Below are 25,521 nucleotides of genomic sequence, written 5' to 3' on the forward strand. Positions count from 1 at the left end.
TCATTCATCACACACACATGCCGATACTGTCTCACAAACTAGAGTACATTCATGAGGAAATTGTTTAACAATATCCTTAAAATCTGTCTACTTTGCCTGAGGAAAGTTTTCCGGAGTCCACAGCTCAGTTAAGGGGAAATTAACACTGGAGACAACAAATGAGTCTCTCAACGAAGAAATTAATGCATCGCCTCTCACTTGACGCATTGTAAAAAGAAAACAAAATTAAAAGAAAATTAAGGCTACCACTATATCACATCACAGATGAAGAGTGCTGGGTTTTGTTCCCGGAGGCTTTAGTCCCGTAATGACCTTAGCTCTTACCACAGTGACTTAGCCAGTACCAGTGACTTAAGCCAGTACCAGTGACTCTGTCAGTACCAGTGACATGGCCAGTACCACAGTGACTCAGCCAATGTCAGTGCCTTAGCCAGTATCACAGTGACTTGGTCAGTACCAGTGACATGGCCAGTAACACAGTGACTTAGTATATACCAGTGACTTAGCTAGTACCACAGTGACTTAACCAGTACCACAATGACTCAGTCAGTACCAATGACATGGCCAGTCCCACAGTAATTTGGCCAGTGCTAGAAACTTAGCCAGTACCACAGTGACATGGCCAGTACCATAATGCTTCAGCCAGGACAACAGTGACTTGACCAGCACCAGCAATTTAGCCAGTAATATAGTGACTTACTAGTACAAAAAGTCACTGAGTCAGTATCAAAGTGTTTTGGCCAATGCCACAATGACTTGGCAGTGCACAGTAACTTAAGTCAGTACCACAGTGACTTAGCCGATGACTGAGCCAATATCACAGTGACTTAGCCAGTCCTGCATCAACTTTGCTGGTCCTGTTAGGACTTTAATCAGTCCTATACTGATTTCAGCTAAAACCATGGTGGCCATGGCTAGTCGCTGTCTGACCCAACCTGGTTATTTTTTTTCCGCTTTCTGGATGGCTTCTTCACATCTTCTTCCTAAAAGTAGAATAAAAAGAAAAGTATTAACACATAATAATTCAATCTTCTATTAGTTACACCAATTTAAACTTGCTATCTTTAAAAGCTACAAGGAGTTTAATTATACTTATATTTTCAGGAAACAGAAAAGATGTATTCTGAAAAAAAAGGAGTGGCATGACCATTCTTACATTGTGTTTAAAATCATTTGAACATTTCTGTTTCCACAATGGCTTTCACTATGCCCACATTATCTGTGGAACCAGTGTACAGTACTCAAGTATTATATAAAACACCTGTTCCAAAATCTGATCAATAACCTAGACTTTTGATGTTTAGAACAGAAATTGTGATATGTGATTTCCAGGTAACAAGACGACTCTCAAACTCAGAAATATCCCACCTCTCCAGAATATTTCCGGGTATACAGTACAGTATATTACGAAAAAGTTCCGAGTCTAAACTACACTTCTTGCACAGAAAGACACTAGCCACATCCCCAGAGACATTCTGGGTGCTGGGGAAAGTTTTCCGAGTTTAGGAGAGTCTAAACTGCGCATCTCATCTTGCAGCAAACAAACACTCTCCCATTACATTTAGACCGAGAGCACGAGCTAAAATATTTACGGTTAGCAAAAAAGTGAATAAAATTTTATTCACATCATCCACACATCCATCACATCATTTGTCTAATAGAGATGAATTTTATACCAATAAACGATCCTTATACAAAATATTTTGACACGATATAATGATGGGGACTCGACTCTTTTATGAAAACCGTAAGAAATGTTGATACCAGAGTAAAAAAATCAGTTGTAATTAGTTAGATATAATATTTTTTACCCAAATAATCCTTAATAGTTTATCTAAAAGTTTGGTTAAAAAAAAAAAAAAATTCTATATGATCAGGCGTACAAGGTGTGAATGGAGCTGTCACGGCGATAACAATGGAATTTTCAACTCTGCACTGGGGAAAATTTTCCAGTCTAAATGAGGTACCTCGCACTGAGCTTCATTTATTTACACAAACACCACTGTACACCTACAATATATTGTAAATACTGTCAACAAAATAATGTATACTTCTACTGTACTATACTGTCCACTCTGCTGAATGTGATACATAACTGTAATTACTTTTTACCATCTTAACACTTGAAAAGGAGGTGGGTAGATGATTAGTGGGTCATGTTACTGACCTGACCTGATGCAATGTCAGGTCACCAATTGTATATATACGCTTCTCTCATTTGCAGCGGAGGTGAGGTCAGGGATTAGTGATTTCATATTACAGTACTGACTTTCTGATGCAATGTCAGGTCACCCATTGTCAGGGTTTGAAGTTTTGGAGGTGGTGAGTGGTGGTGGTGGTAAGTGTTAGTGGTGGTGAGTGTTGGTGGTGGTGAGTGTTGGTGGTGGTGAGTGTTGGTGGTGGTGAGTGTTGGTGGTGGTGAGTGTTGGTGGTGGTGAGTGGTGGTGGTGGTGAGTGGTTAGTGGTGGTGAGTGTGGTGGTGAGTGTTGGTGGTGGTGGGAGTGTTGGTGGTGGGGAGTGTTGGTGGTGGTAAGTGTTAGTGGTGGTGAGTGTTAATGGTGGTGAGTGTTGGTGGTAAGAGTTGGTGGTGGTGGTGAGTGTTGGTGGTAAGTGGTGGTGAGTGTTGGTGGTGGTGAGGTGGTGGTGGTGGTGGTGGTGGTGGTGGTGTGGTGGTGGTGGTGGTGGTGTTGGTGGTGGTGAGTGTTGGTGGTGGTGGTGAGTGTTGGTGGTGGTGGTGGTGGTGGTGGTGGTGGTGGTGGTGGTGGTGGTGAGTGGTGGTGAGTGTTGGTGGTGGTGAGTGTTGGTGGTGGTGAGTGTTGGTGGTAAGTGTTGGTGGTGGTTGGTGGTGGTGGTGTGGTGGTGGAGTGGTGTTGGTGGTGGTGGTGTGAGTGTTGGTGGTGTTGGTGGTGGTGGTGAGTGTGGTGGTGGTGAGTGTTGGTGGTGTGGTGGTGGTGAGTGTTGGTGGTAAGTGGTGGTGGTGAGTGGTGGTGGTGGTGAGGTTGGTGGTGGTGGTGGTGTTGGTGGTGGTGAGTGTGGTGGTGGTGGTGTTGGTGGTGGTGGTGGTGGTGGTGGTGTTGGTGGTGGTGGTGTTGGGGTGGTGGTGAGTGGTGGTGGTGGGTGGTGGTGTGAGTGTTGGTGGTGGTGGTGGGAGGTTGGTGGTGGTGGTGAGTGTTGGTGGTGGTGAGTGTTGGTGGTGGTGGAGTGTTGGTGGTGGTGGTGAGTGTTGGTGGTGGTGGGAGTGTTAGTGGTGGTGAGTGTTAGTGGTGAGTGTTGGTGGTGGTGGAGGTTGGTTGGTGGTGGTGGTGTGGTGGTGGTGGTGAGTGTTGGTGGTGGTGAGTGTTGGTGGTGAGTGTTGGTGGTGGTGAGTGGTGGTGGTGAGTGTTGGTGGTGTGGTGGTGATGGTGGTGTTAGTGGTGGTGAGTGTTAGTGGTGGTGAGTGTGGTGGTGGTGAGTGTTGGTGGTGGTGGTGAGTGGTGGTGGTGGTGGTGGTGGTTGGTGGTGGTGGTGGGTGGTGGTGAGTGTTGGTGGGTGTTGGTGTGGTGGTGGAGTGTTGGTGGTGGTGAGTGTTAGTGGTGGTGAGTGTTAGTGGTGGTGAGTGTGGTGGTGGTGGGTGTGGTGGTGGTGAGTGTTAGTGGTGGTGAGTGGTGGTGGTGGAGTGGTGGTGGTGGTTGGTGGTGGTAGTGGTGGTGGTGGAGTGTTGGTGGTGGGTGGTGTTGGTGGTGGTGTTAGTGGTGGTGAGTGTTAGTGGTGGTGAGGTTGTGGTGGTTAGTGGTGGTGAGTGTTAGTGGTGGTGAGTGTTAGGTGGTGGTGGTGAGTGGTGGTGAGTGTTAGTGGTGTGTGAGTGTTAGTGGTGGTGAGTGGTGGTGGTGAGTGCTAGTGGTGGTGGTGGTAAGTATTGGTGAGTGTTGGTGGTAAGTATTGGTGAGTGTTGGTAAGTGTTGGTAAGTGGTGGTGATGAGTGTTGGTGGTAAGTGGTTGTGGTGAGTGTTGGTGGTTGTGGTGAGTGTTGGTGGTGGTGATGAGTGTTGGTGGTGGTGGTAAGTGTTACTGGTGGTGGTAAGTGTTGGTGATGAGTGTTGGTGGTGGTGATGAGTGTTGGTGGTGGTGATGAGTGTTGTTGGTGGTGATGGTGAATGTTGGTGGTGGTAGTGACTGGTGATGGTGAATGTTGGTGGTAAAAAGTGACCCAAGTGGTCACTTTGGACTATGTTGGTAAATAACAGACCGAGTCCCTTATAATTCTGGACCCGGATATAATGGACTGTCCTTACCCCCAATTAGCCCATTACACCGGGGCGTACTGTATATACAACTGATTTGGAATATACTCTTTCACATTATATTAAATATCTGATTCCTTTAATTTAATAAAAATTCTCGTCCAGTTCTTACTCACCTCACTACTCTCTTCTTCACTTTCTGATTCCTGTTTTTTCCGACCCTTTGGTTTTCTGCCTCGATTGGACTTGGTTTTTCTTTGAGGTTCAGGTGCTGGTTCTTCTTCCTCTTCTTCCTCAATGAGGGCAAAGAGGTCACAATATTTTTTCTTCTGAGTTTCACTGCACTGATTTTGAGCAGTTTGTAGAGCGTCTTGCATTGTTTCTAATGCAAAAAATGTTATTTGACCACAAGCTGTCCTCAAGTGGTTAAGGTGTGACAACACTTGGTCCAATGGCACTGCACTGGTTTTTGTAGTTGTGTTCCGTTTACGTTTATTTGGTGATGGCTGTGGTTTGTTGTTGACTACGTCGTTGATGAGCTTGGCCATCTTATCCTCATATCGCTGCACCCAATACTGCAAGATGGTGGCTACCGTTGGATCCTCCACTCTAAACTCTCGTAGAAGCAACGTTCTCAGAAGAATTTCGGATGGGCTGGAGAGATAAAACTGTTATGGCAATATCTTTCTCACTTCCAGAAAATTTTCAAATTCTATGAAACAATACAACCTAATTTTTCACTATGGTTCTTATCCTCTACCAACCTTAATGCTCTTATTTTTCCCTCTCACGGTGACCTGCATCTGTTAATTTTGAGTTGCTGTGTTATATTTCATGAGAATACTCTACCTAAAAGACATGAACAGTAAGAGCCATGGAATAAACCCATGGCAGTACCTAAGCCTTAGCTATCAAAAAAAAACTTCAGCGATTCATGTTCTACTTCTATATTTATAAGAATTTAAGATATGAATTGTACTACTGCTGACATCTTACACTACATCAATTTCTACAAGCAGAATAAAATTAAAGTACAATGTAGATATCAAACATAAAGCAATGATTTTTGTATTCTCTAAAATATTAATTACCAAACTGACATTCCACTTACGATTCTCTCCGGAGCATCATTAGGATGTTGGAAAGAGCCTCTCCATGAGTGTTGGTTACAGTGGCAGAATGTGAGGTAAACTTGAGCTTGGGCATCACAGACAAACAACAATCCACAGGAATCTCATGGGCTTTTGCAAGTTGCCAAAGAAATAGCTGTTCTACTGTCTCCCATTGCAAGCTCTTTTCTGAAAAATCACATTACAATCTTCATTCCTTTAATCATTAAAATGAATAGTGTCTGTGATAAAGCTATCTAAGTTACAAACAAAAACGGTGATGCACACAAGATACAAAAGTAGTCTCCAACATAATTCCTCACATATATCATATTATTCTGGTTGAAGTCTGATTGATATTGGTAAAGTTATGGCATTAAAAAAGACTATGTCATAGACAAATGAATGGACATCATGGCTATCTAATATACAACTATGAGAGTGAAGGGATAAAATTATATATATTTCCTGTTCATTAGTATGAAAACACAACACCACAAAATTCACAAATCAATGCTAACATGCCTCCTAACAACATATAATATACCCCAATGTACTGCAGCTATGAAAAAAGAAACATAGTTTGGTACTGCACAGCAAATTAATTAGGTAGTATTTTTATACTGGAGAGATGCTCAAAATATCATGGTCTGTGGCAAGCTGGCGAGGCCAGCACAGTCATTTACTAAGTTTTTCATGAGTCAGCCTTAACTAACTGAGGATGTTAGGCTGAGTGCTCAGCATTGCACAACCCCTCCTCTACACCAAGACACTAATGACAGTTTCAATTAAAAAAGAATGGAAATAGTGGATACACCTGATGAATTAGTGCTTAGTGGTACAGTACAGATGAGGGTTGGGGATAACATCAGTTTCACACCAATGTGCAAGACCCCAGCCAACTCCAAGTGGGAGCTAGAACTGTCACATGCACCATGTGGAACTAAACTGCCACCAACACCATGTGGGACTAAACTGCATCCAACACCATGTGGGACTAGGGTCGTCAACAACACATGACGGGTGTGAAGTTAGTGTGAATCAGGTACAGCCAAGGATTGCTATTAAAGTCACACATCATTATTTTAATGATCCCAACTGCACCCTTGAGTGCTATGAAGCAAGACAATTGATCCCTGAACAACAGTGCTGTAGCACTACTAAAATCTACCTATCAAGAGGCACTCAGTACAATGGCCCTCTCAACTCCCTCTGATCAAGGCTCCCAGCTATCAGTACGAGAAAGTGATGTTGCACCATTCTCACTAACATATCCTCTTCCATGTGCAGCTGTCTGACACCATAGCTGAAGGTATCAGGGCTACAAAACTTGCCCCTTCCCAACCACTGTGAAAATAACAAGAGCCTAGTTAACTTATATGATCACCTATGTTCCCTCCCTTTTTGCACTAAAAGCTCTTATTAAAAAAATCTATTCCCCAATTTCACCTTATGTAATTTATATTATTTCTGATCACTGTGTATTTTCAGCCTTTGGCTCTCAATAGAATACAGGGGGTCCCCGGGTTACAAATGGGTTCCGTTCGTGAGGAAGTTCTTAAGTCGGATTAATACGTAAGTAGGAACACATGCTATATGCATACTGCACTTACAAAACAATGTTCAAAATCCCACTATATCATAGTCTAAGTCCTTATATACATCTAAAATAATTTAAGACAAAAGAAGAAATAGAATGACAAGATACAGAAAAATAAATGTAAGCAAAAAATAAGTGATCAGGTAAATAAAATACTGTTAATTCCAAGTTTAACCCCATTTGTATCGGCGAATGTTCGTAAGTCGGGGTTCCTCCTGTATTAATTATTATTACAATGACACACACACATATGCTATGCAGCATTCATCTCTTGGAACCATATATCTATGAGCTAGTCTCATATGGGATGATGGAAAAAGCACACCCAGTTGACATGTAGAGATTTGCAATGTTCAGCCTAATTCCAACAATGTTTGAGTATCAGGAAAATTTCAAACTTTATGATTTTGTTTATATAATTTTAAATCTAAATTAGAGGTTTTGCTGTAATATGAGTTTCACAGAGTCAAAAAGACTGAAAACTTACCCAATATCGCTGCGAAGGAGCTGTTGTCAAACATTTGCAAAGACCCCTGGAGTACCATGCAAACCAAATCATGTAGTTGGGATGAATCTAATCGTTCTAACACCAATTGTAATAGTTCTGCATTACCCCTTGTCTGTTTGGGAAAACTGTTGTATATATCGGGAATAATCCAACTTAACACTCGAGGGTCATCTTCACTACACAGCCGCAAATCCTTAATGATAAAACCAGAAAAATCCTTCTGTCCTGCAGCCTTGCACAAGTCACGGTAGGTAAGGATGGAGCACTCATTATTTTCTTGAACTTTCTCTGTCTTAATGTTAGAAGCCTTGAGAAAATATAAAAAGTGGTAGCCCACATGAAGGGTGATCTTGTGCATCTCCACTAAAAGTAGTAGCAGAGGTTGTCTCCGGCGATCGTCCTCCGGTAGGGTGATGAGGTTGTCAAAGAGGACGTACAGAGGACGCCCTAAGCTCTCTTGAATACTCCTGTAATGTTTGCAAATACTATTATATGTACTTTTAATGCAAAGCCCTGCCTTAAGCCTGAGAAAATCATATACCCTTCTGGTATATCTGGTATATCAGTATTGACAAATAAATTACTGTAATGATAAATAAACCTGCACAAAAATTATCTACACCATTTTTTATAGCTTACTTCAAGATTAATGACATTTCAATGTTAGCTCACAAAACACTGCTTAACTTACTGTTATGATATACAGTAAAGTATTAAGAAAAGTTCTGTACACAAACCTACACAATTCATTTACATCACACACTTCAAAAACAAGTAAATTGGTAAGAAAAAAATGTAAATAGGGAATTTTAAAGGGTTATTTTAAAGGTGAAATATGACTGTCCACTGGTAGATCAGTTACATAGACTTAAGTCCTAATTGGCTGCAATACTAGCAACAAGTTAAATAAATTTCAATTTCAGTTAATTCAATGGAATTTTTCAATTCATATTGACCTCAAGCAGACACACCTCTATAGATGGTCAAAGATATTAAAACATACAGTACATAAAAACATGACCTGGTCATTTCTATACTCAAAACTAGCAATGCAAAAAGTCAAATTAGTAAGGCAATACGTTATCTAAATTTGAATGGTAAATGACCTCCAGTCTTTCCTAAATTCTAAATACAGGTACTCCTTACGACCTACTCGACTTACAACAACCCGGACATACGACCGCCGTAGCTGTATAAAATATTTTTCAAATTACGTATTTTCTAGTACCAAAACGTTTCCGTCCCATACGACAGCGTAGGCTGGGCTGCCTCGTGATGTAAAGCATCCACGCAGTAGCCCGCTCAGTTGGTGTTTGGCCGTCGTTGTTGTTAGTGATCGCACTGTGTACTGACAAAATTTTTGTTTCTAATTCCCTTTAAAATGGCTGGCAAGCATAAAAGTGAGAGTTCTCGTGGTGCTGATAAGAAAAGGAGACAGTTAACTACTTTTGAGATGAAAATTAAAATAATAATGCATACTATTTACAAAATTTTCTACTAATAAAATCATTTTATCTATAAATACAAAGATTATCAACATTTTTAGATACAACTACTTTATTGTTAGGGAGTTAATTAGCACTTCTAACAAACTTCATAACAATTTTCAATTTTGTCGGGGTTTCTTTTAAAGCTGCATGAAATGGTGTTTTACCTTCATAATTTTTTAGCTTGATTTGGGCGTGGGACAGATGTTTTTTGGTAATAAATAACTGATATAATTTGTTTAATTATTTATGCTTATAATCATATTTATATTGTTAATTTTAACGTTGATAACAAATTTCTTTAATTTTAGTACGTTTATTTAATCGTCAAAAATTAATAAAATACTATTTGGACACTCATGGAAGTTTGATTCTTGCTTGATACTTTTACGTTATAGCTGGTAAATACATGTAAATAATTGTGGGGAACAAAAAATAAGTAAATTTATATGAAAATGGAAAAATGGTAGCAAACATTTCACGCAACCTTGGCTTCTTGCACTCGATGATATCAACAATTTTGAAGGACAAGGCAGAGGCATTTGCTACTATTAATAAGGGGATGCAAATGTTTGAAGAAATAGATCAAAATGTTGAGCGTTTTGCAAAAGTTGACAGACAGATCCAAGATGCACTTGTTTCCTACAGGGAGATTTACAATGAAAAGAAAAGGCAAACTGTGCAGTCTAAATTGGACATATATTTTAAGAAGTCCCCCACTGTTAGCCTGCCTGAAGAAAGCAAAATTGAAGACTCACCCAGCCCTGTCTCCTCCTCTGCTTCATCCAATTAATGTAGTCTCCATGTTTAATTAAAAAATTATTGAGGCCCCGTGTGCATTCAGCTGACTACATTAAAGTTAAGTGCACAGTAACACTTTATTAATTTTTCATTATTGATTACTTTTACTGTACAGTATTTCATTTTAGAATTTCTATGTATTATTTTTGCATTTTCGACTTATGACCAATTCGACTTGCGACCTGGTCGTCGGTTCGGAACCCCGTCATAAGTCGAGGAGAGACTGTACTTCTGTTCAATTCCTATTTCTAAGATTCTTTAACAAGTTCTTCCCACTAGGTACAAGATGGTAAGAAATGATCAGCATACTTGTACTGTACAAACTCCCGTTCAAGATGCATCTTAATTGATGAAATTCCCATTATTTACCGAAAAACGTATCAAATAGAAACAATGTCTTTGTATTCTGTTGATCACAGCATAGGCTGCTAGATTTCATTCTTGATCTGATAAAGGTAACAAACTGGCATGGAAAAACCTGCAGTTGTTTAATGTCTTGTAAAAATTATCTTAGACATTTGAGAATTGAATTTTAACACCTGATCACATTTCCTCGTTGAACTAAAATGATAATGCTGTACTCTCCTATTAAAAACATAAAACACAAAGGTTTAATTTTGCATACTGTATGTTTAAGTTATAGATATGAGGAGCAAGGATGTGTAGAGGTTTATTATTCATCTTCTAAATCATATCCTGTTGCTTTCTATTTTTATTTTTTTTAATAACTTCTCTCTTAACGTTTCACCCTTTTCCTTCAGGCTTGTTTCGCTTCATCCATCCCACACAATAATGGGAGATGACTGGGGGTAGAAGACAGATAAACAGAACTTACTCGGCAGAAATATCCTGAGGCAGAAGAGAGGTACCCGGTGTTAAGTCATCAGCCAAAAGGTGACAGAGGCAAGTTGCCAAGTTGAGTGCCTCCTCCTGATGTAGGTCATCACTAAATATCAAATCACATAACTTTTGTAGGAAGTCACATCTGAAACAAGAATAAAAAATAAATAATTAAAAATTAATTGAACAGACAGGCTTGTTTGTCACTACAGGTACTGTAGTAAATTTTACCACCATAGTGAATCCATGATTTCTGCTGGTTCCAAGTTCACAGTCATGAAATATATACTGTATACAGTATTGAACTTCCATTTCTGCTTTGCTATTCTGTGGATGGTGCCAGGAGTTAAGGGCAAGGAAAATGTATTACTGTACAGCATAGTAATTTAGAATTTCCCTCCCGAAAATTACTGTTCCCCAAACATTATCAGAAAAAACCCTAAATTATTGTACAAAAATGAGAAAGCAATAAATCTAATGAGAACCAGATTCCAAGTAAAGCATCAGTACCTCCTTTGTGTGTGTGTGTGTGTGTGTGTGTGTGTGTGTGTGTGTACAGGGTATGTTCATCTTTTATTTCCCAACATAAGTAAGACTTGCTACAATGTTTTCTTAACAAATTAAAACACCTTGTACATCTATTTCAGGGACAAAGAGAGAATAAAGTGCCTACATTTTTTAAGAAAATTTTTATTTTCTACTGAAGGTGGGCAGCGTGGCTCAGTCCAACACAGCTGATGAAAGGCTCTTTAATGGGGCATGTGTAAAAGTGAGGGATTCCCTCCACCTCTCAGGTTACAAGTAATTTCTGGCTTCACTACTTCCCATGCCACTATAATGATACCAAAGCAATAATTAAGGAAATTTAAGAGAAAATATTATGAGAGCTTTTGAGAGCAACAAAATTTTAAATAAAAGACATTCAGATTTACAAATTTTCAAAAAAAGAGAAAATATTATCCTGTACAAAATCTTCAGTTATGATTTTTCTTGTACTGCATCATTTGAAACTACTGCAATACTGACACAGGCATCTGAGAGTGTCCTGTACTGATTCTGGTCAATACTGTATACTGTACAATGTATTCTAAACCCTTCATGTGTGACGCTACAATCCTGAAAAGTTTGACCTGTATATTTAGAACATCCACACTTACACAAATATCATAACAAAATTCAAGCAACATGTGAGAACTTTCTACATATGACAGTCAGTTGTTGCACAGCTTTGAGACAGTGAACATGCACACACCTCTCAATAAATAAATCATTACCTCGACTTACATAATTATACGAGTATGTGCACTTTTATCTTTATTAAATGCTTATCGTTTTAATTTCATAAGAGTGGTAAAAATGGGTGTAGATGATCATGGTGGCTAGCTGTTGTGGGCGGTCAGCTGAGGAATGACTCTAAATAACATGGAGAGAGTTTGTAAGAAATGAGCTCATAGTTAAGAACCTGATGAGAGTGGCTGCAAGAGACCACACAGCACACACAGCTGTGTGGAAATTGGCTGTCAAATAACAATGATATATTTCATGTCCTTAAACGAGGATATTTTTCCGCGGAATCGCATCTCTCATTATTTAATGGAAGTCAATGGGAAAATATGCCTTTATTTACATTTTTTATTTACAAATGGTTTTTCAGAACACAGCTCTTTCAGAATCTGCAGTGTGCCTGTATTGCTAACATGACTGATTAATAATCCAAACACAGCCTGTTGGCAATAATTCCAGAGTTCTGGGCCTATCTATTTGATCTAAGTTCAATATATTGTACACATAGTCCAGACATTCAATATCCTTAATATAAAGGGGTAGTTAGGCTTTTTAGCTGTTAAATTAAGTGGCTCAAAAGACAGAAAACCAGGGCCTAAAAAAAAAAACAAATTTCCCAATAAATTATTCACATTAATTTCCGTGGGATCAATATCCACACATTTCTGAAATGTAAAGGATGCATAAAGAATCCAATTAACAAAAGATTTCTCTCAAAATTGGTATGTAAACCAATGCTCTAATCTAAATATAATTGAAACCCATTCAAGTGCAAAATTAATTATCACATCCTCAGACAATTCATATTACTGTGTAATAAATCCATAAATTTTACAATGCACAATAAATTCAAAGTAAACACACTACAAAAAGACATCAAAGAAACACGATTTTCAGTGAACAGTTCAACATATTCATACTAAAAGGAGCGGAAGCATTATTCCCTTATTTCTAAAAAATTCCTGTTAAACTGAATAATAAATATAAACCACATATTATATCAATGTACAGTATGCATAATAACTATGAGCATTTTGATTATAAACACATTACTGTATTGAGATAAGAGGCTTCTGAGTCAGTGAGTGCATTTTCTAATACACAGGCAAGGCTTACGTCTCCTGGTGACAAACAGGCTGTAGCTGTTAATGGTATTATGGTCCCACAAACAAAATAATACGAATTTATGGGTGGGAAACTCTGAGTTACAACTAGGTTAGGGGTGTAATTAAGACCAATTGAAAAATAACTTCATTAATCACCCTTTAAGTTATACAAGCAAGCTAAAAGGCAAACTTAATTATGAAAATTGAACTTCAGCAAACCAAATGCCCATAAACAATTATGGGGACATATAACATGTTTATCTGCTTTCCATCCAGGCCTGGACATCCAACAAGCCCCTTAAACCAGCTTATTATTTTCCTGAGTCCATAAGTCAGTCCATCCCAGGGTCTACCACCACTGAGGTCAGGCCAATAAATAGTATCAACAAACCTTATGAAATGATGAGTGAAAGACCTAGTAACAGTCTTACTTAAATGATAACACCAACAACTGTGGAAGATCCTACCAGTAATCCCTGATGTGTTGTAACATGGGTATGTAGGACACTTATCTTTTTGCTATAAATAAGCAGTCCTGGGTAGAGCCAACCTATGGCTGTCCACTTCAATGGGATCTGGGTAGAAACTGAAGTAATGATGGTGGGCTGGTCCTAAACAAGATGGCAGACCCACAGCTTTTTTTAATTTAGTGTGCTAATTGGTCAGAAATGGCTATTATAAGGTGTAAAATTTTCACAAACAATGGATGCAAGTGGCCTATGAATCCGCATCATTCAGCTGGGTGTCAAAAACTAATTTTGGGCTCAAAGTTAAAAAGGAACCATCCATAGAATAAACAATATTTTACAAAGTTTGCCAAAAGTTTCAGACAAGAAATTTTTTTATTTATTTTTTTTTACATAATAATGGCAACTTACTTGGGTGCCACAATAACTAATATAAGACATACCTTTGAAAGTTTTAGCAAACTGAACATGTAGTCATTGAGATATACAGTAGCTAAAACAACTATCTGTGCATACTTTGTGGGAAACAATATGAGACCATGGACAATAAATTTTGGTATATGAGGGCTATCACTAGTCACACGTAAAATTTTGGAGCATATCGACCCCCACCTGCACAGATACTTGTTTTAGCTACTGTACCTCATAACCCTCAGGTTTTTATGTTTGAACAGTACAATGGTGACGCTCAATGGCACTTTGCCGACTTCATTTGGAAATTGCTGTAGGCATTTTGAAAAATTCATGTCTCAAATTTTGACCACCTCTACTGTAATAGAGAAGGTAAAAAAATAAGCAATTCTATTACATAAAGCACAATATGCCAAAGTTGATGAGTCAAAGGAAGATTAACCTTAACTGAGTACTGTACTGTGGTTCTTCAAGTAAATTTTACCTTATTGCTGGGATATAACTCCAATGAACTGGAGAATTCTAAGATTAAGCTCTGCTCAAGACCCAAGGTTACCAGATTAGAGAGGTTCAACCTGTATTTTACTATATTCCCAATAAAACATTAACCATAAGTGAGCAAAAGGTGAGTGGATGTGGCGACAGTGTATATACATCTGGCAGGGTGTAAGAAATGAAAAAGGGAAGCACATCACACATACGTACATCACACTCCAGTACAGCCATACATACTTCCAACAGAACACACCAAAACTCCCTCTCTCTCTCAAACACATGCATATTACACCCTGATTGACCAACACCTTACTTCACTTTTATTTACAACAATTACCATTAAATATATTGACAGTGAGGGAACAAAAGTGGTGGCAAGAGAGGGTGAGTAAATGTCTGGCACCAAAAGGAGAGAAGAAGAGGGGTGCAGGGAAGACCTCACATACAAACACCATCCCACACTGTTCTAAACATATATCTCTCTCCACCAGCAGTGAGCATCTGTTTATATAATAAGTGACTTCTATGACAATCACTGCTCCCTCCCTTCCAAACACATCACAATGATGGCACCATTTCAGTTTGTTTTACTACCAATTTCTTACTGAAACATTAACACTGAAAAAAATATATAAATGACTACGTAGTTATATAGGGCATGAGGAAGAAGGGAAGGGAGTGAGGCATATCATCCCACACAGGTACACTTACACCCTCCCATACACAAACAAATTCTCTCTCTATGAACTATATGTCTGTCCAGTATAGTATAACCAGTGACAACATCTGTCATGCCACCCCCTCCCTTCATCCCCATTACAAAAGCAACTTTTGCACCAATTCCATCAGATTTGGTAATAGTGACTTGTACAGTACAGTACACTTATACCCAGTACAGTATTATGGTGCATATCTTATCACCACTTCAATTTTTTCTGCATACTCTTATTTTCCAAATGTGTATAGTACTGTATTACAGTATAATACTATATACAGTTTTTTATTTAATATCATACAGTACAGTATATATGCAGTTGCTATTTTCACTGGTTTACTATAAGGATTTATCTACTGCTACGCTGGAGTGATTGGCAGCCAAGCTGGGAAAAGGTAACACTGCCTTGTGGGTATCTACTCAAGAGGGAATGGGTAGGGAAAGGAAAACCAGTAGACAAACCTACTAGCTACATGGGTCAGCTGAGGCAGCTCCATGTAAGATGATATTAGTATAAGCCCCGATACTTCACTATGTAAAAGCTAAACACTCTGCATGCAGGAGATTAGGAGGAGAGAAATCCAGGAAATTAATCCCACACCAGAAGGGAAACAACAGGTGATGTTGACGATGTACTGACATAATAGCTACTTAATTATGTCTATAGCTACAGTATTTGTATTTTCATAATGGCAAAATGTATTTTGTTCCATTGTAGTGCATTTCATATTTGTGGCGTTGTACTGTATTTGAGAGATTATGAAGCTTCAGTAACATCCAGGGGGACATCAAAACAATAATTCTAAATTTTTGGCAGTGCGTGGCTAAATGATCCATATTGCTAAGACACTGCTGTTATATACTGTACTAATGAACAAAGATAAACAACATACAAGTACTGTATTATTTTGTTCATGTTTAACTTGTGATAAAAAAATATTCTCTACTGTACATAATGATCATATACCGTACAGCCTCTTGCCTTTGTAGTGCTGAAGAAATACTGTACGTACTATGACACTGCCCAATCAAATGTTTTATTGTAGACCAGCTCAAGCCTGGTCGAGTTATGCCTCTACTTGTCAATTTGCCATTTTGAACTGGGATGGGCATGTAGTGTCACATTAAAGTAAAGTTTGCACGATGAAAACCAACAATGTGTCATAGGGCAGCATTTCAGTCATTTCAGGTACTAATATTTTGTGTGATGTCATCAGCTCTACAAGTAATGTACAGAAGTTTCTATTTTTATATTCTGTGTGGTTTATTTTCAAAAAGTAGCTAGGTGATTCATAAAGGTACATAAATGTGTTATTACTATCTACCAGACTTGCAACATGTGGTCATGAATATAAGAAGTGCTTTTCCTCTGGAACCATCTCTATATTCCACATGATTAATGTCACCCCTTTCACCTATGTCTTAACACTTTCTTGGTTGGTTTTTAGTTACCTTTGCTAAAACTATTTAACACCACTGTTCAATTGCTATCATCCCTCATTTCTTTCACATTCCAACTTGTGGACTAAAGGTATGCTCTCCAATATAAATTACATCCACCAATGGTTGGTTTTCAATCTCAACCCACAATTATAGTTGCCACCTGCAGCAGGCAGGATTTAAAGAACACTTCTTCTGACCATACATTTAAAAACAATATCGTATTTGTCTGATTTATACACAGCACAATGAGCATAACTCTTTTATAGTAATGATTACTTTGACTACAGATAATAATCAGCAAATGGTAAACAGTACCCGGTACTGTACCTAGTATCTTCTGAAGCCCTACTAAAAGACTACCCAGTCATACACAATAAGTTTTTCCTACCTTTGTTTGGTGTCCTTTTCATTTTGAAAATCCAGCAGTATAGTCTTCATATCACTCTCCAGATAGTCTAAGTGTTTACTCAGGTCCACTTTTTCCTCCACACTACTCACATCATTCACTTTGGTTTTCACCTCCACCACTTCTGTCACTGGAGTGGAGGCAGTATTTGAGATTTCCTCCACTTTAACCTTATGAGGTGCAGGTGGAGGAGTAGCCTTTGTGGTCGGTGGCTCCTCCTCCTCATCACTAAACATGGCATCGTCCTCACCAATATGGTTACTATTATTTACATCACTGTCATTATTGACTGGTGAGGTTCCAAAGTCAAGACCTGTTTCAACTATGAGGTCCATTCTGGTAACAGAGGCAGAAGATACTGGGGCAACAAAGTCTTCAGGTTTCACATCCCCAGGCCCAGAGTTTGAACAGAATTCAGGGAATGTATCACGAATGAGCTTCCGCAATTCTGCATCCATATGGCGGTTGTCAAAGAGTGGATCAAGTGACTGCACTACTCTCTTTTCAAGAATTTGTTTAAGAGAGTTGTGTACTCCAGATCGAACCTTATCCAACAATGGAGGATGGAAATTTGGAATTATCTGAAAGGAATAAAATGAGGTGAAAAGGGAATACTTTTTTTCAGTACAGTAGAGATGATGTGTTGGGGAGCAAAACAAAAGGGGTATGAAACAATGAATGTCATATCCTCATTTGGAAAAGAGAATATATACTGAAAATAAGTTTACTCTATGAAGATAACATACAGTACTTCAAGAATACAAAATTTTTAATAACTCATACTGAACACATTGGCCTACATTGAAATTTCAAAGATGTTGCTACTATGATATTTCCTTCATTCACTCTCGCAAGTTCCTTTCTGTCATGATGTTGGATGAACAAACTTTCTCTCATCTACTGTAATACACACTATAGACTCTGTAACAGATCACATCACATCCATCTTCATAACCAACTTGATGTAATGTTTGCCAGCCACTCATGCATACAGCTGCTTCCTGGATGACCATTCCCTCTCACCTACAGGTAGTGTCTCCCTCAGCCTTTCCTCCCATTTCCTTGAGCTCCACCCCCTCTCTCCTACCATTCAATTATAAATTATATACTGTACAGTAGTATATGCTTTTTAGCAATCTAAAATTTCCCAAACACTGTCTGACACCCCTTTTCATTGCCTTCTAATATCTGTAATCCTTCTTTACATTCAAATCACCCTTGTATTGATCACTTCTGTCTCATGCATATCATGTGCATCACTTTCAATTTGCTTCTTCCTCTTGTATCCAAAATAAATGCTTTTCATCTGTACAACAATGAAGGATAAACCTTTCTCCAACATATCCTCATCTTGGTACATTCTGATTCAGTTCTCTCTAGATATATATATATATATATATATATATATATATATATATATATATATATATATATATATATATATATATATATATATATATATATATATATATATATATAAACTCACCCTGCAGATGAAGTCCAAGAGGGAGGTGGTAAGAACTGGGTGTGGCCGCATGGAGTGGTACATTACGAGAATGCCAGGTTCTGTGAGAATAAATACGTTGTTAACATTCCTATTTAGTAGAATTTTTCACATCTAATCTGAGTAGGTAGTGCAAAGTTGCTTACTTGGTTACCTATGTAAACTATAGGGATGTGTCCCTTCAGTTAAAGGTCAAACATCTCAGAAGAGAAACTGATTACAGTAATTACATTCTAGCCTTAAAATAATGATATGTACCAAAAGAGCTAATCTAGCATGTTTTATATTGATTTTAAACAATAATCAAACCATTAGAGTCATCACAAAGGGCTGAAGATTTGTGTTAGTTTATCTATCACATAAGGGAAGCAACAGTTGCTTGCACTAAGAATTGAGTATCCATCAACAGAATAAGGGATGCCTCAGCAATATTCACCAGAGGAAAATAAAACATAAGAAGCAGGGAAAAACAGAATGGGAAACAATAACATAAAAAGTAAAGTGGAAGTAAGGAAAATTTTGAAAATGATCAAGTAAAGCTGAACAAGATATGTGCTTTAGAAAAACCATTTACCCTCTCAGCCACAGAGCCTGAGACACATACGTGCATGAAAACTTACGCTCAGCCTCGGAGGTTTTTGCCGAAAAATCTTTGAAAAATACATATTTCTTTTTAGGGCTCATTTCACTGCCATGGAATTGCTTTATTAAATGTAGTGGGGTCTCTTCTAGTGTAAAATTGTCTGAAACCAAACAAAATTTTAAATTCTTGAAATTTAAGCCAATTTTTTCGAGTACAAGTTGAAAAAGTAGGAAACGTTTAGAAATATCTTGATTTCCTTTCACATTTTCCTTGTATTATGGTGTTCATTGATATGTACTATATACCAAAATAAAAAATAAAGCATGCAGAATATTGCGGTATAAGGAAAAATAATACAGTAAGATCTTGTATTTCGTGAGTACTATAAACTGGAAAAACTGCGCCAAATTCAAATTTGCCAAATGCAAATACATAAATTAATGGGAAAAATAACAATATAGACTGGCCACTCTGCATCAATCTCTGATTTTTCCATTTATAACCTCCAAATGATACAAATTCTGCCTTTATTGACTTGATTGTGCTTTCCAGAAACTAGTTTTTAGGCCTTCCTCAAGTAATTTAATCACACGCTGCTTATCCTGCATCGAGTACTTGGCAAACTTAACTCCCTTATGATAGTCCCGCTTCTCCTTTTCCTTATTTGGCCGCTTAGGTGGGTCTGTCCTACCCCCACCAGCAGGACCCCCAGTAGAGGTAGAGGCCATTATCTTGACTCGACGGGTGGTAGCACCACCCAAAAAAGCACACCATAACAGCCCAGGCAGTCACGAGGCTGGAGCAGGCTACAATGCGATAGTTGTGTTCTTGTAAACCTCTTTTACGTTCACCACCGGCAATTCGATCACCAAAACTCTTCTTGGAAACATTCTTCTTACCTTGTCTTTCCGTATTCATCGATAACACAACAAAATTGGAGAAAATAGCGAAAAATCACGGAGTAATTGACAGAAACCACGCGATTCAACTGATCATGTGATGTAAATAGAGAGCGTTAGTGTAAGCCGTTATTAGTCCTCACTGCGAAACATTCTTTTTGCTTATTCTTTTCATACAGTATTTATGGGTAACAGCTAAATCCCCCCCCCCCAAAAAATTAAAAATAAAAGCTTTATAGAGTACCACTCAAAATACACTTCGCAAAAGACACGAATCAACTGAACATGTGATGTCGAACATGAACTGTAAACATTGCATAACCTCACGCCGCGCTTAAAACGTTGAGGATGGAATCACGCTACAGCCAACATTCGTATGCAAAGTTCGCGTTTTACAAGCAGTGTTCTCCTATTCATCAACCGCGGTGGAACCAATTCGCGTTGACAAAACACGCATTGTAGCAAAAATGACTGTAACTGGTATGAGGGCTGTGATGTCATTCAAGACGGTGGCAAGCATTCAGCTTGCTGAATCTCACGTTCAGCTGGCTGGATCTCGCGAAATTCACGATAACGCCAAATATAAGACTTAGGTAGTGCCCGCGAAATTCAAAAATGCGAAATGAAATTGCAAGAAATATGAGATCTTACTGTATAACACAAAAACTCATGGAATAATTAAAGGGCCAAACGGCACACCTTCCTCTCACTCTAATAGCCAGAGCGACACTGACTTCATGCTGCGCTGCCACGCACACTATGACCAAGACCATCTCAGGGAAAGTGAAAAGGCCCACACAAAAAACGACGTCTGTCAAATGGTGTCCAAAGTTCAGTCAGTTTCACTGAATAGTTCTGAGTTATTTGAAATTTAGCCCATTGGACGCTGGCATCGCAAGGCTGAGCGTAAGTTTTTTTGCCTTTTATGTTCAACGCTATTGTGCGAGGCCGATAGGGTTAATATGTAAAGAAAGACCTTTCCTTCCCCTACTATGGTGTTTTCAGGAACAGCTAATGAAACAATCTAGCTAAACCATACTACTAAAACAATGACATTAAACTCACCAATATTCATGATGTTGTCTGTCTCTGTGTTGTATAGTAGCCAGTCATAAAAAAGTGCCAGCTTAGAGTTAGCAGTTGCAACAGGAGATGTACAAGAAGAAAGAAGCCACCCAATCACAGCCCAACGTGGAATAATATCTGAACACAGAACCTCATTGGGTGGGTGGATACAGCCGATAATAAAACGAATGAGGTCACATCTCAACGTCTGGCTCTCAGGTGTGTTCAGGTACTGTAAAAAAATAAATTATCTCAACCATACACAATATTTACTTATTATATACAGTATTGCACATATGCACGATAATTTTTTCATGCATATTTAACTTGGGATCAACTTATTATTCTTTATGTGGTGCTGTGCCTAATGCTATGTAAGAAATAACTCAATGAAAAAACACTTAATAAAATTATGCCAAAGATAAATTTCTCTCTAAAACCAGGATCATGAAATAGATCCATTAAAAGCACATTTTGATAAACAAGCAAAGCAAATTATTCCAGAAAATCGGGTTTGGGGTTCTGAGTTATGATTGTAACAGGTTTTTTTTACTGATGGACACTTCAAAGAGGTACATTTATCAGGTACAATATTCATACTTAAAACTTATTAGATGTGAAAACAATCCATACAACTATTAAGTGCATGTGTTCTCATCTGTGTGGGATAGAATATACTTTTAATGCAGGCAAAAAACATTGCTTAACCACAATCAAGCCATGAACTATTAATACAATCTCATCAGGGTATTGAGATCAGAGATGGTCTGCTATTTTGCATATTAACTTTTCATCATTAGCTCTTATGGCCATTTTCCATGCTTATGTAGGTTAGCCATAATTACTGTAGGGGTAGCAACTCTCCTTGCTGTAGTCTCTCATCATATTTAATGTATGTACAAGATAATTTTGCAAAAGGCAGGTTAAATGTTAAGTGCATATTCCTAAATATAATTTTTTTTCATATACTGTACAAGTAATTACATTCATATCTGGGTGTTGGTCACAGAATATGGCTTTATAGCAAACATTCCATAAACAAAAGTAACGTTAATCTTTCTGTTAGCTGGAATCTTTAATCCCGGAACTCTCCAAAGGGCTGGAAAATTTTTGGAGCATTCTGAGAAATTCTGAGGAAAATATCTCCGTTCCAAGTATTCAAATGAATTTCCGAGAAATTACATCATGTTTCTGACACATGGATGCATGACCAGGCGCAGGGGTGGGTAGGTTCAGAAAGCTTGTGATTACGATTGGCTACTACTGTCATGTGAGTGCATAGGATGCTCATGATTAGCATGTATCATGCAGACCATCTCCTCAAACTCTAGCATCATGACAGTCTTAGTTCATTGTCTGCTGCCACTGTACAAGCTTGTTCACTCACTCCTGTTTTCGTTTATGATTTGTTTTGTACAGTCCCGTACATTACTGTACCAGCAAACAATCAGCAAAGAAAACTGTAAGGCAGTATAAAGAAGGAAAAAGTGATTCCAGTTATGTACAGTATACTGTACAGTACTGTAGTACTCTACTGTACATTCAAGTAAAGGTGAAAGTACTGTACATCACAAAGTGGACAGCTGGAGGGTATGCCTACTGTAGGGTAGTGTGCAGAGGGTGTATGTGAAATATACGGTGCATGTAAAATCCCTGCTTCATGGAGACAGGAGTGACTGATAGCAACATCTGCTACAGGAGATAGTACAGGAAAAAGGCAGGCCATCCTGTATCATCATATTACCATTTAGCCTGCCTGCATCACAAGTCAAGACAAAAGCATCTGCTAATGATTATCGTAGTGTATATACAGCTGCTCCTCGACTTACAACGGGGTTAGGGACCCAAATCCAGGTCGTAAGTCGAATTGGTCCCAAGTCGAAAATGCTTAAATAATACATAGAAAATCTAAAATGGGTGTCTCTTTTTCTTCTCAGCACCACAAAACTCTCACTTTTAAGCTTGCCAGCCACTTTAAAGTGAATTACAAACGAAAATTTTGTCGGTACACAGCGCAATCACTAACGTCAGGACTCGAAAATACATAATTTGCCAAATTTTGGTACGACTGAGGCGGTCGTATGTGCGGATGGTCTTAAGTCGAGGAGTAGCTGTAGTAGTATATTTTGTTTATCTATAATATATATAGTATGTGTACATAAGTGTTTGCATAAATAAATACAGCTCTGAGTCTGTCCAACTGAAGTCTCATGTAGAAACATTCAACAATGCCCGAAAATTCTGGGGATGAGAAAATTCGTCTCAGTACCCGGAACCACTCTGCACCAATTATTATGGCTAAAGGGGATATTACTGTGCTGTGCTGTATTTCAAATCCACCTAATTATGGATTAAAATTGAGGAATTGATAAAACCCTTTTGATTCCTGAAGCGAGACAGTCCTTCAACATATATTATATTTTACATCAGATTCAGATTTGCCTCATGGCTGGGCTAGCATATACAGGCATGAGACCTGTAGTGCAGTACATGTTAAATGGAGTTATTATAGAGGCTTTCACAACTTTACTTTTTTGCAAAACAATCACCTTTATCTGAAAGCTTCATTATCCTTAATATTAGTAAATTATAATTGATGATAACAACAACAAAACTTATAACAAGAATCTGAGGTTGTTTTCTTACTGCTTTTGGAAACTAAAGAAAGACCTGAAATATATGAAATATGTTACTGTATTCACCTGTCTTTGGAACCATTCTTGGTATCTCTTCTGCATACCAAATTTAACATCTGAACATAAGAACAGTATCTTCTTTTCCATTTCTGGGGTTAGCCTCACCACAAAGAATCTTCTTGATGTTCGTGTTTGAAGGAGTTGGAGAATTCCTGTAAATGAGAATTACACATTACAGTGTACTGTATTACCGACACTAAAATCTCTGGATACTTATAAAAATTTGAGCAACGTGATTCTCTCCTTGCTCTCATTCAGATAAAAGTAAGACTTAATAACTTGTATAAAGATATTACAAGAAAAGCTATTAATTAACTTTCAGGCTTTAAGAATGACTAACAAAAGCATAATTCTCAAGTTGTCAGAAAGCAAAAAGCAAAGGTCAGGTGCTACCCATATAAAACACAGGTACTGTATATATACCAAGGCCCTCCCCTATAACTACCTGTACTATAAAAAAGTTGCAGGGTCCACCTATTAAGATGAAAATTTCAGGTAACTTTTAAGAGTTTATCCAGACAGAAAATATTATTCAATGCACTCGAGATTTCTTCAGCACACGATGTATTACTTCCTTAACCCTTAAGCCCCGGGTTAGGGTGCTGCTGGCAGTACCCCCCTTGTGGGGTTAAATCGTGAAAAAAAAAAAACTTAAAAAAAAAAAATTGGGGAAAATAGGCTGACGTTCTGGAACGTCACCCAGGGCGCGCTAGTCGGAAGTTCTGGAACGTCACCCGGGGCCTAAGGGTTAAAGGGTAATGAATAATTCATATTGCAAGATGAACAAATGTCAGCTAAATCTTGTAGTAAAGTTAAGATTTCTCACACTGACTTCCATCAAATGATAAGGGCTTTTAATCTGATAATGGTGAAGTTGTTATTCAATATTTTTTTAACTAAAAATTTCAACTGAAAATAACATTTGAGAACAAAAATAAATAACATACCAGTAAAACTTGAACAGAGAGAAGTGGGGTTATGGATCATGTCTCTCCAAAAGGCCTCAATCTCCTGGATCTTGGCAATGTTTTGAAGAAGCCGCACCAAGTCCCGTCCAATCATTAAACAATCCTGAGGGTGAAATTGCTTGGTTAATTAAAAATGAAGATCTACTGTACAATATTGTATATGCTGTACTAATAAAATTAACTTTGATGAAAACTTTAGTGTTGTAAGTTTATGATATTAAAAAAAGGGAGACAACAATAAGTGAAATTTAGAGCAGGTTGGCCAGGGGTGAGCACTTATAACCAATGTCGACAAAAGAAAGGGTCAAAATGTCTTGAATTACACTCGTAGCACAACTCTAGCCTCCTCCCTTTTCTTGGCTACCTTCTTATTACCATGTAAGTGGATATTCTTTGAAACCTTGGTTTGAAGAGAAAAATAATCTAATTACCATTTCAATTTAACTTTTAGATCCCAGTCACAAGTTAGGGTTCCTGGTCTATGGGTTTTCACTAATAAGACCTATTGCTAAATTAACTACATTACTGAATCTACTTGGAGGTCTCCTGCCACTAAGCTTGCATCATAATTATGAAATCTTAAACTAAAATTTTCTTTTTAACCACACTTTTAGGTTACACAAACAAGCAACACCCACCTGAAAACGTTCTCTCAAGAGGCCCACCACAAAATTAACCTCCTTCTGTCTAAGGCTTGCAAACTGAGGTGCATGGTGATCTTCAAGGATGCGTAAGTATGTGTAGGAAACTGATGCGACAATCACTGGGAACTTGTCTAGCCATGGTCTGAAAGTATTTAGAACCATCATAAATATTAGAAGAATTATGCATAAACTGATGACCTGTGAAAATCTTTCACCAAATGAAAAATGCTGAATTCCCTCTTTTTCAAAAGCTATTATATCAGCTGGCTT

General features: G+C 38.2%; 1 protein-coding gene across 1 annotated transcript in view; it reads right to left on the reverse strand.

Moving 5' to 3' along the window:
- The window catches only part of LOC121874997 (integrator complex subunit 3-like), a 32,541-nt gene continuing 7,020 nt past the window's right edge, over window positions 1–25,521 (reverse strand). Inside the window, exons 4-14 of the mRNA XM_042379354.1 lie at window positions 25,246–25,393; window positions 24,587–24,710; window positions 23,646–23,791; window positions 20,944–21,175; window positions 18,379–18,458; window positions 16,875–17,473; window positions 10,561–10,710; window positions 7,417–7,904; window positions 5,332–5,518; window positions 4,397–4,874; window positions 1–983 (exon numbers count right to left, since the gene is read on the reverse strand). Of these exons, the coding sequence (XP_042235288.1) occupies window positions 915–983; window positions 4,397–4,874; window positions 5,332–5,518; window positions 7,417–7,904; window positions 10,561–10,710; window positions 16,875–17,473; window positions 18,379–18,458; window positions 20,944–21,175; window positions 23,646–23,791; window positions 24,587–24,710; window positions 25,246–25,393 (2,701 nt within the window). The 3' untranslated portion in view covers window positions 1–914. The remainder of the gene's footprint in view (window positions 984–4,396; window positions 4,875–5,331; window positions 5,519–7,416; window positions 7,905–10,560; window positions 10,711–16,874; window positions 17,474–18,378; window positions 18,459–20,943; window positions 21,176–23,645; window positions 23,792–24,586; window positions 24,711–25,245; window positions 25,394–25,521) is intronic.

The sequence above is a fragment of the Homarus americanus genome, unplaced genomic scaffold (assembly GCF_018991925.1).
Source record: "Homarus americanus isolate GMGI-L3 unplaced genomic scaffold, GMGI_Hamer_2.0 scaffold13381, whole genome shotgun sequence".
In the NCBI taxonomy this organism is placed as follows: Eukaryota; Metazoa; Arthropoda; class Malacostraca; order Decapoda; family Nephropidae; genus Homarus; species Homarus americanus.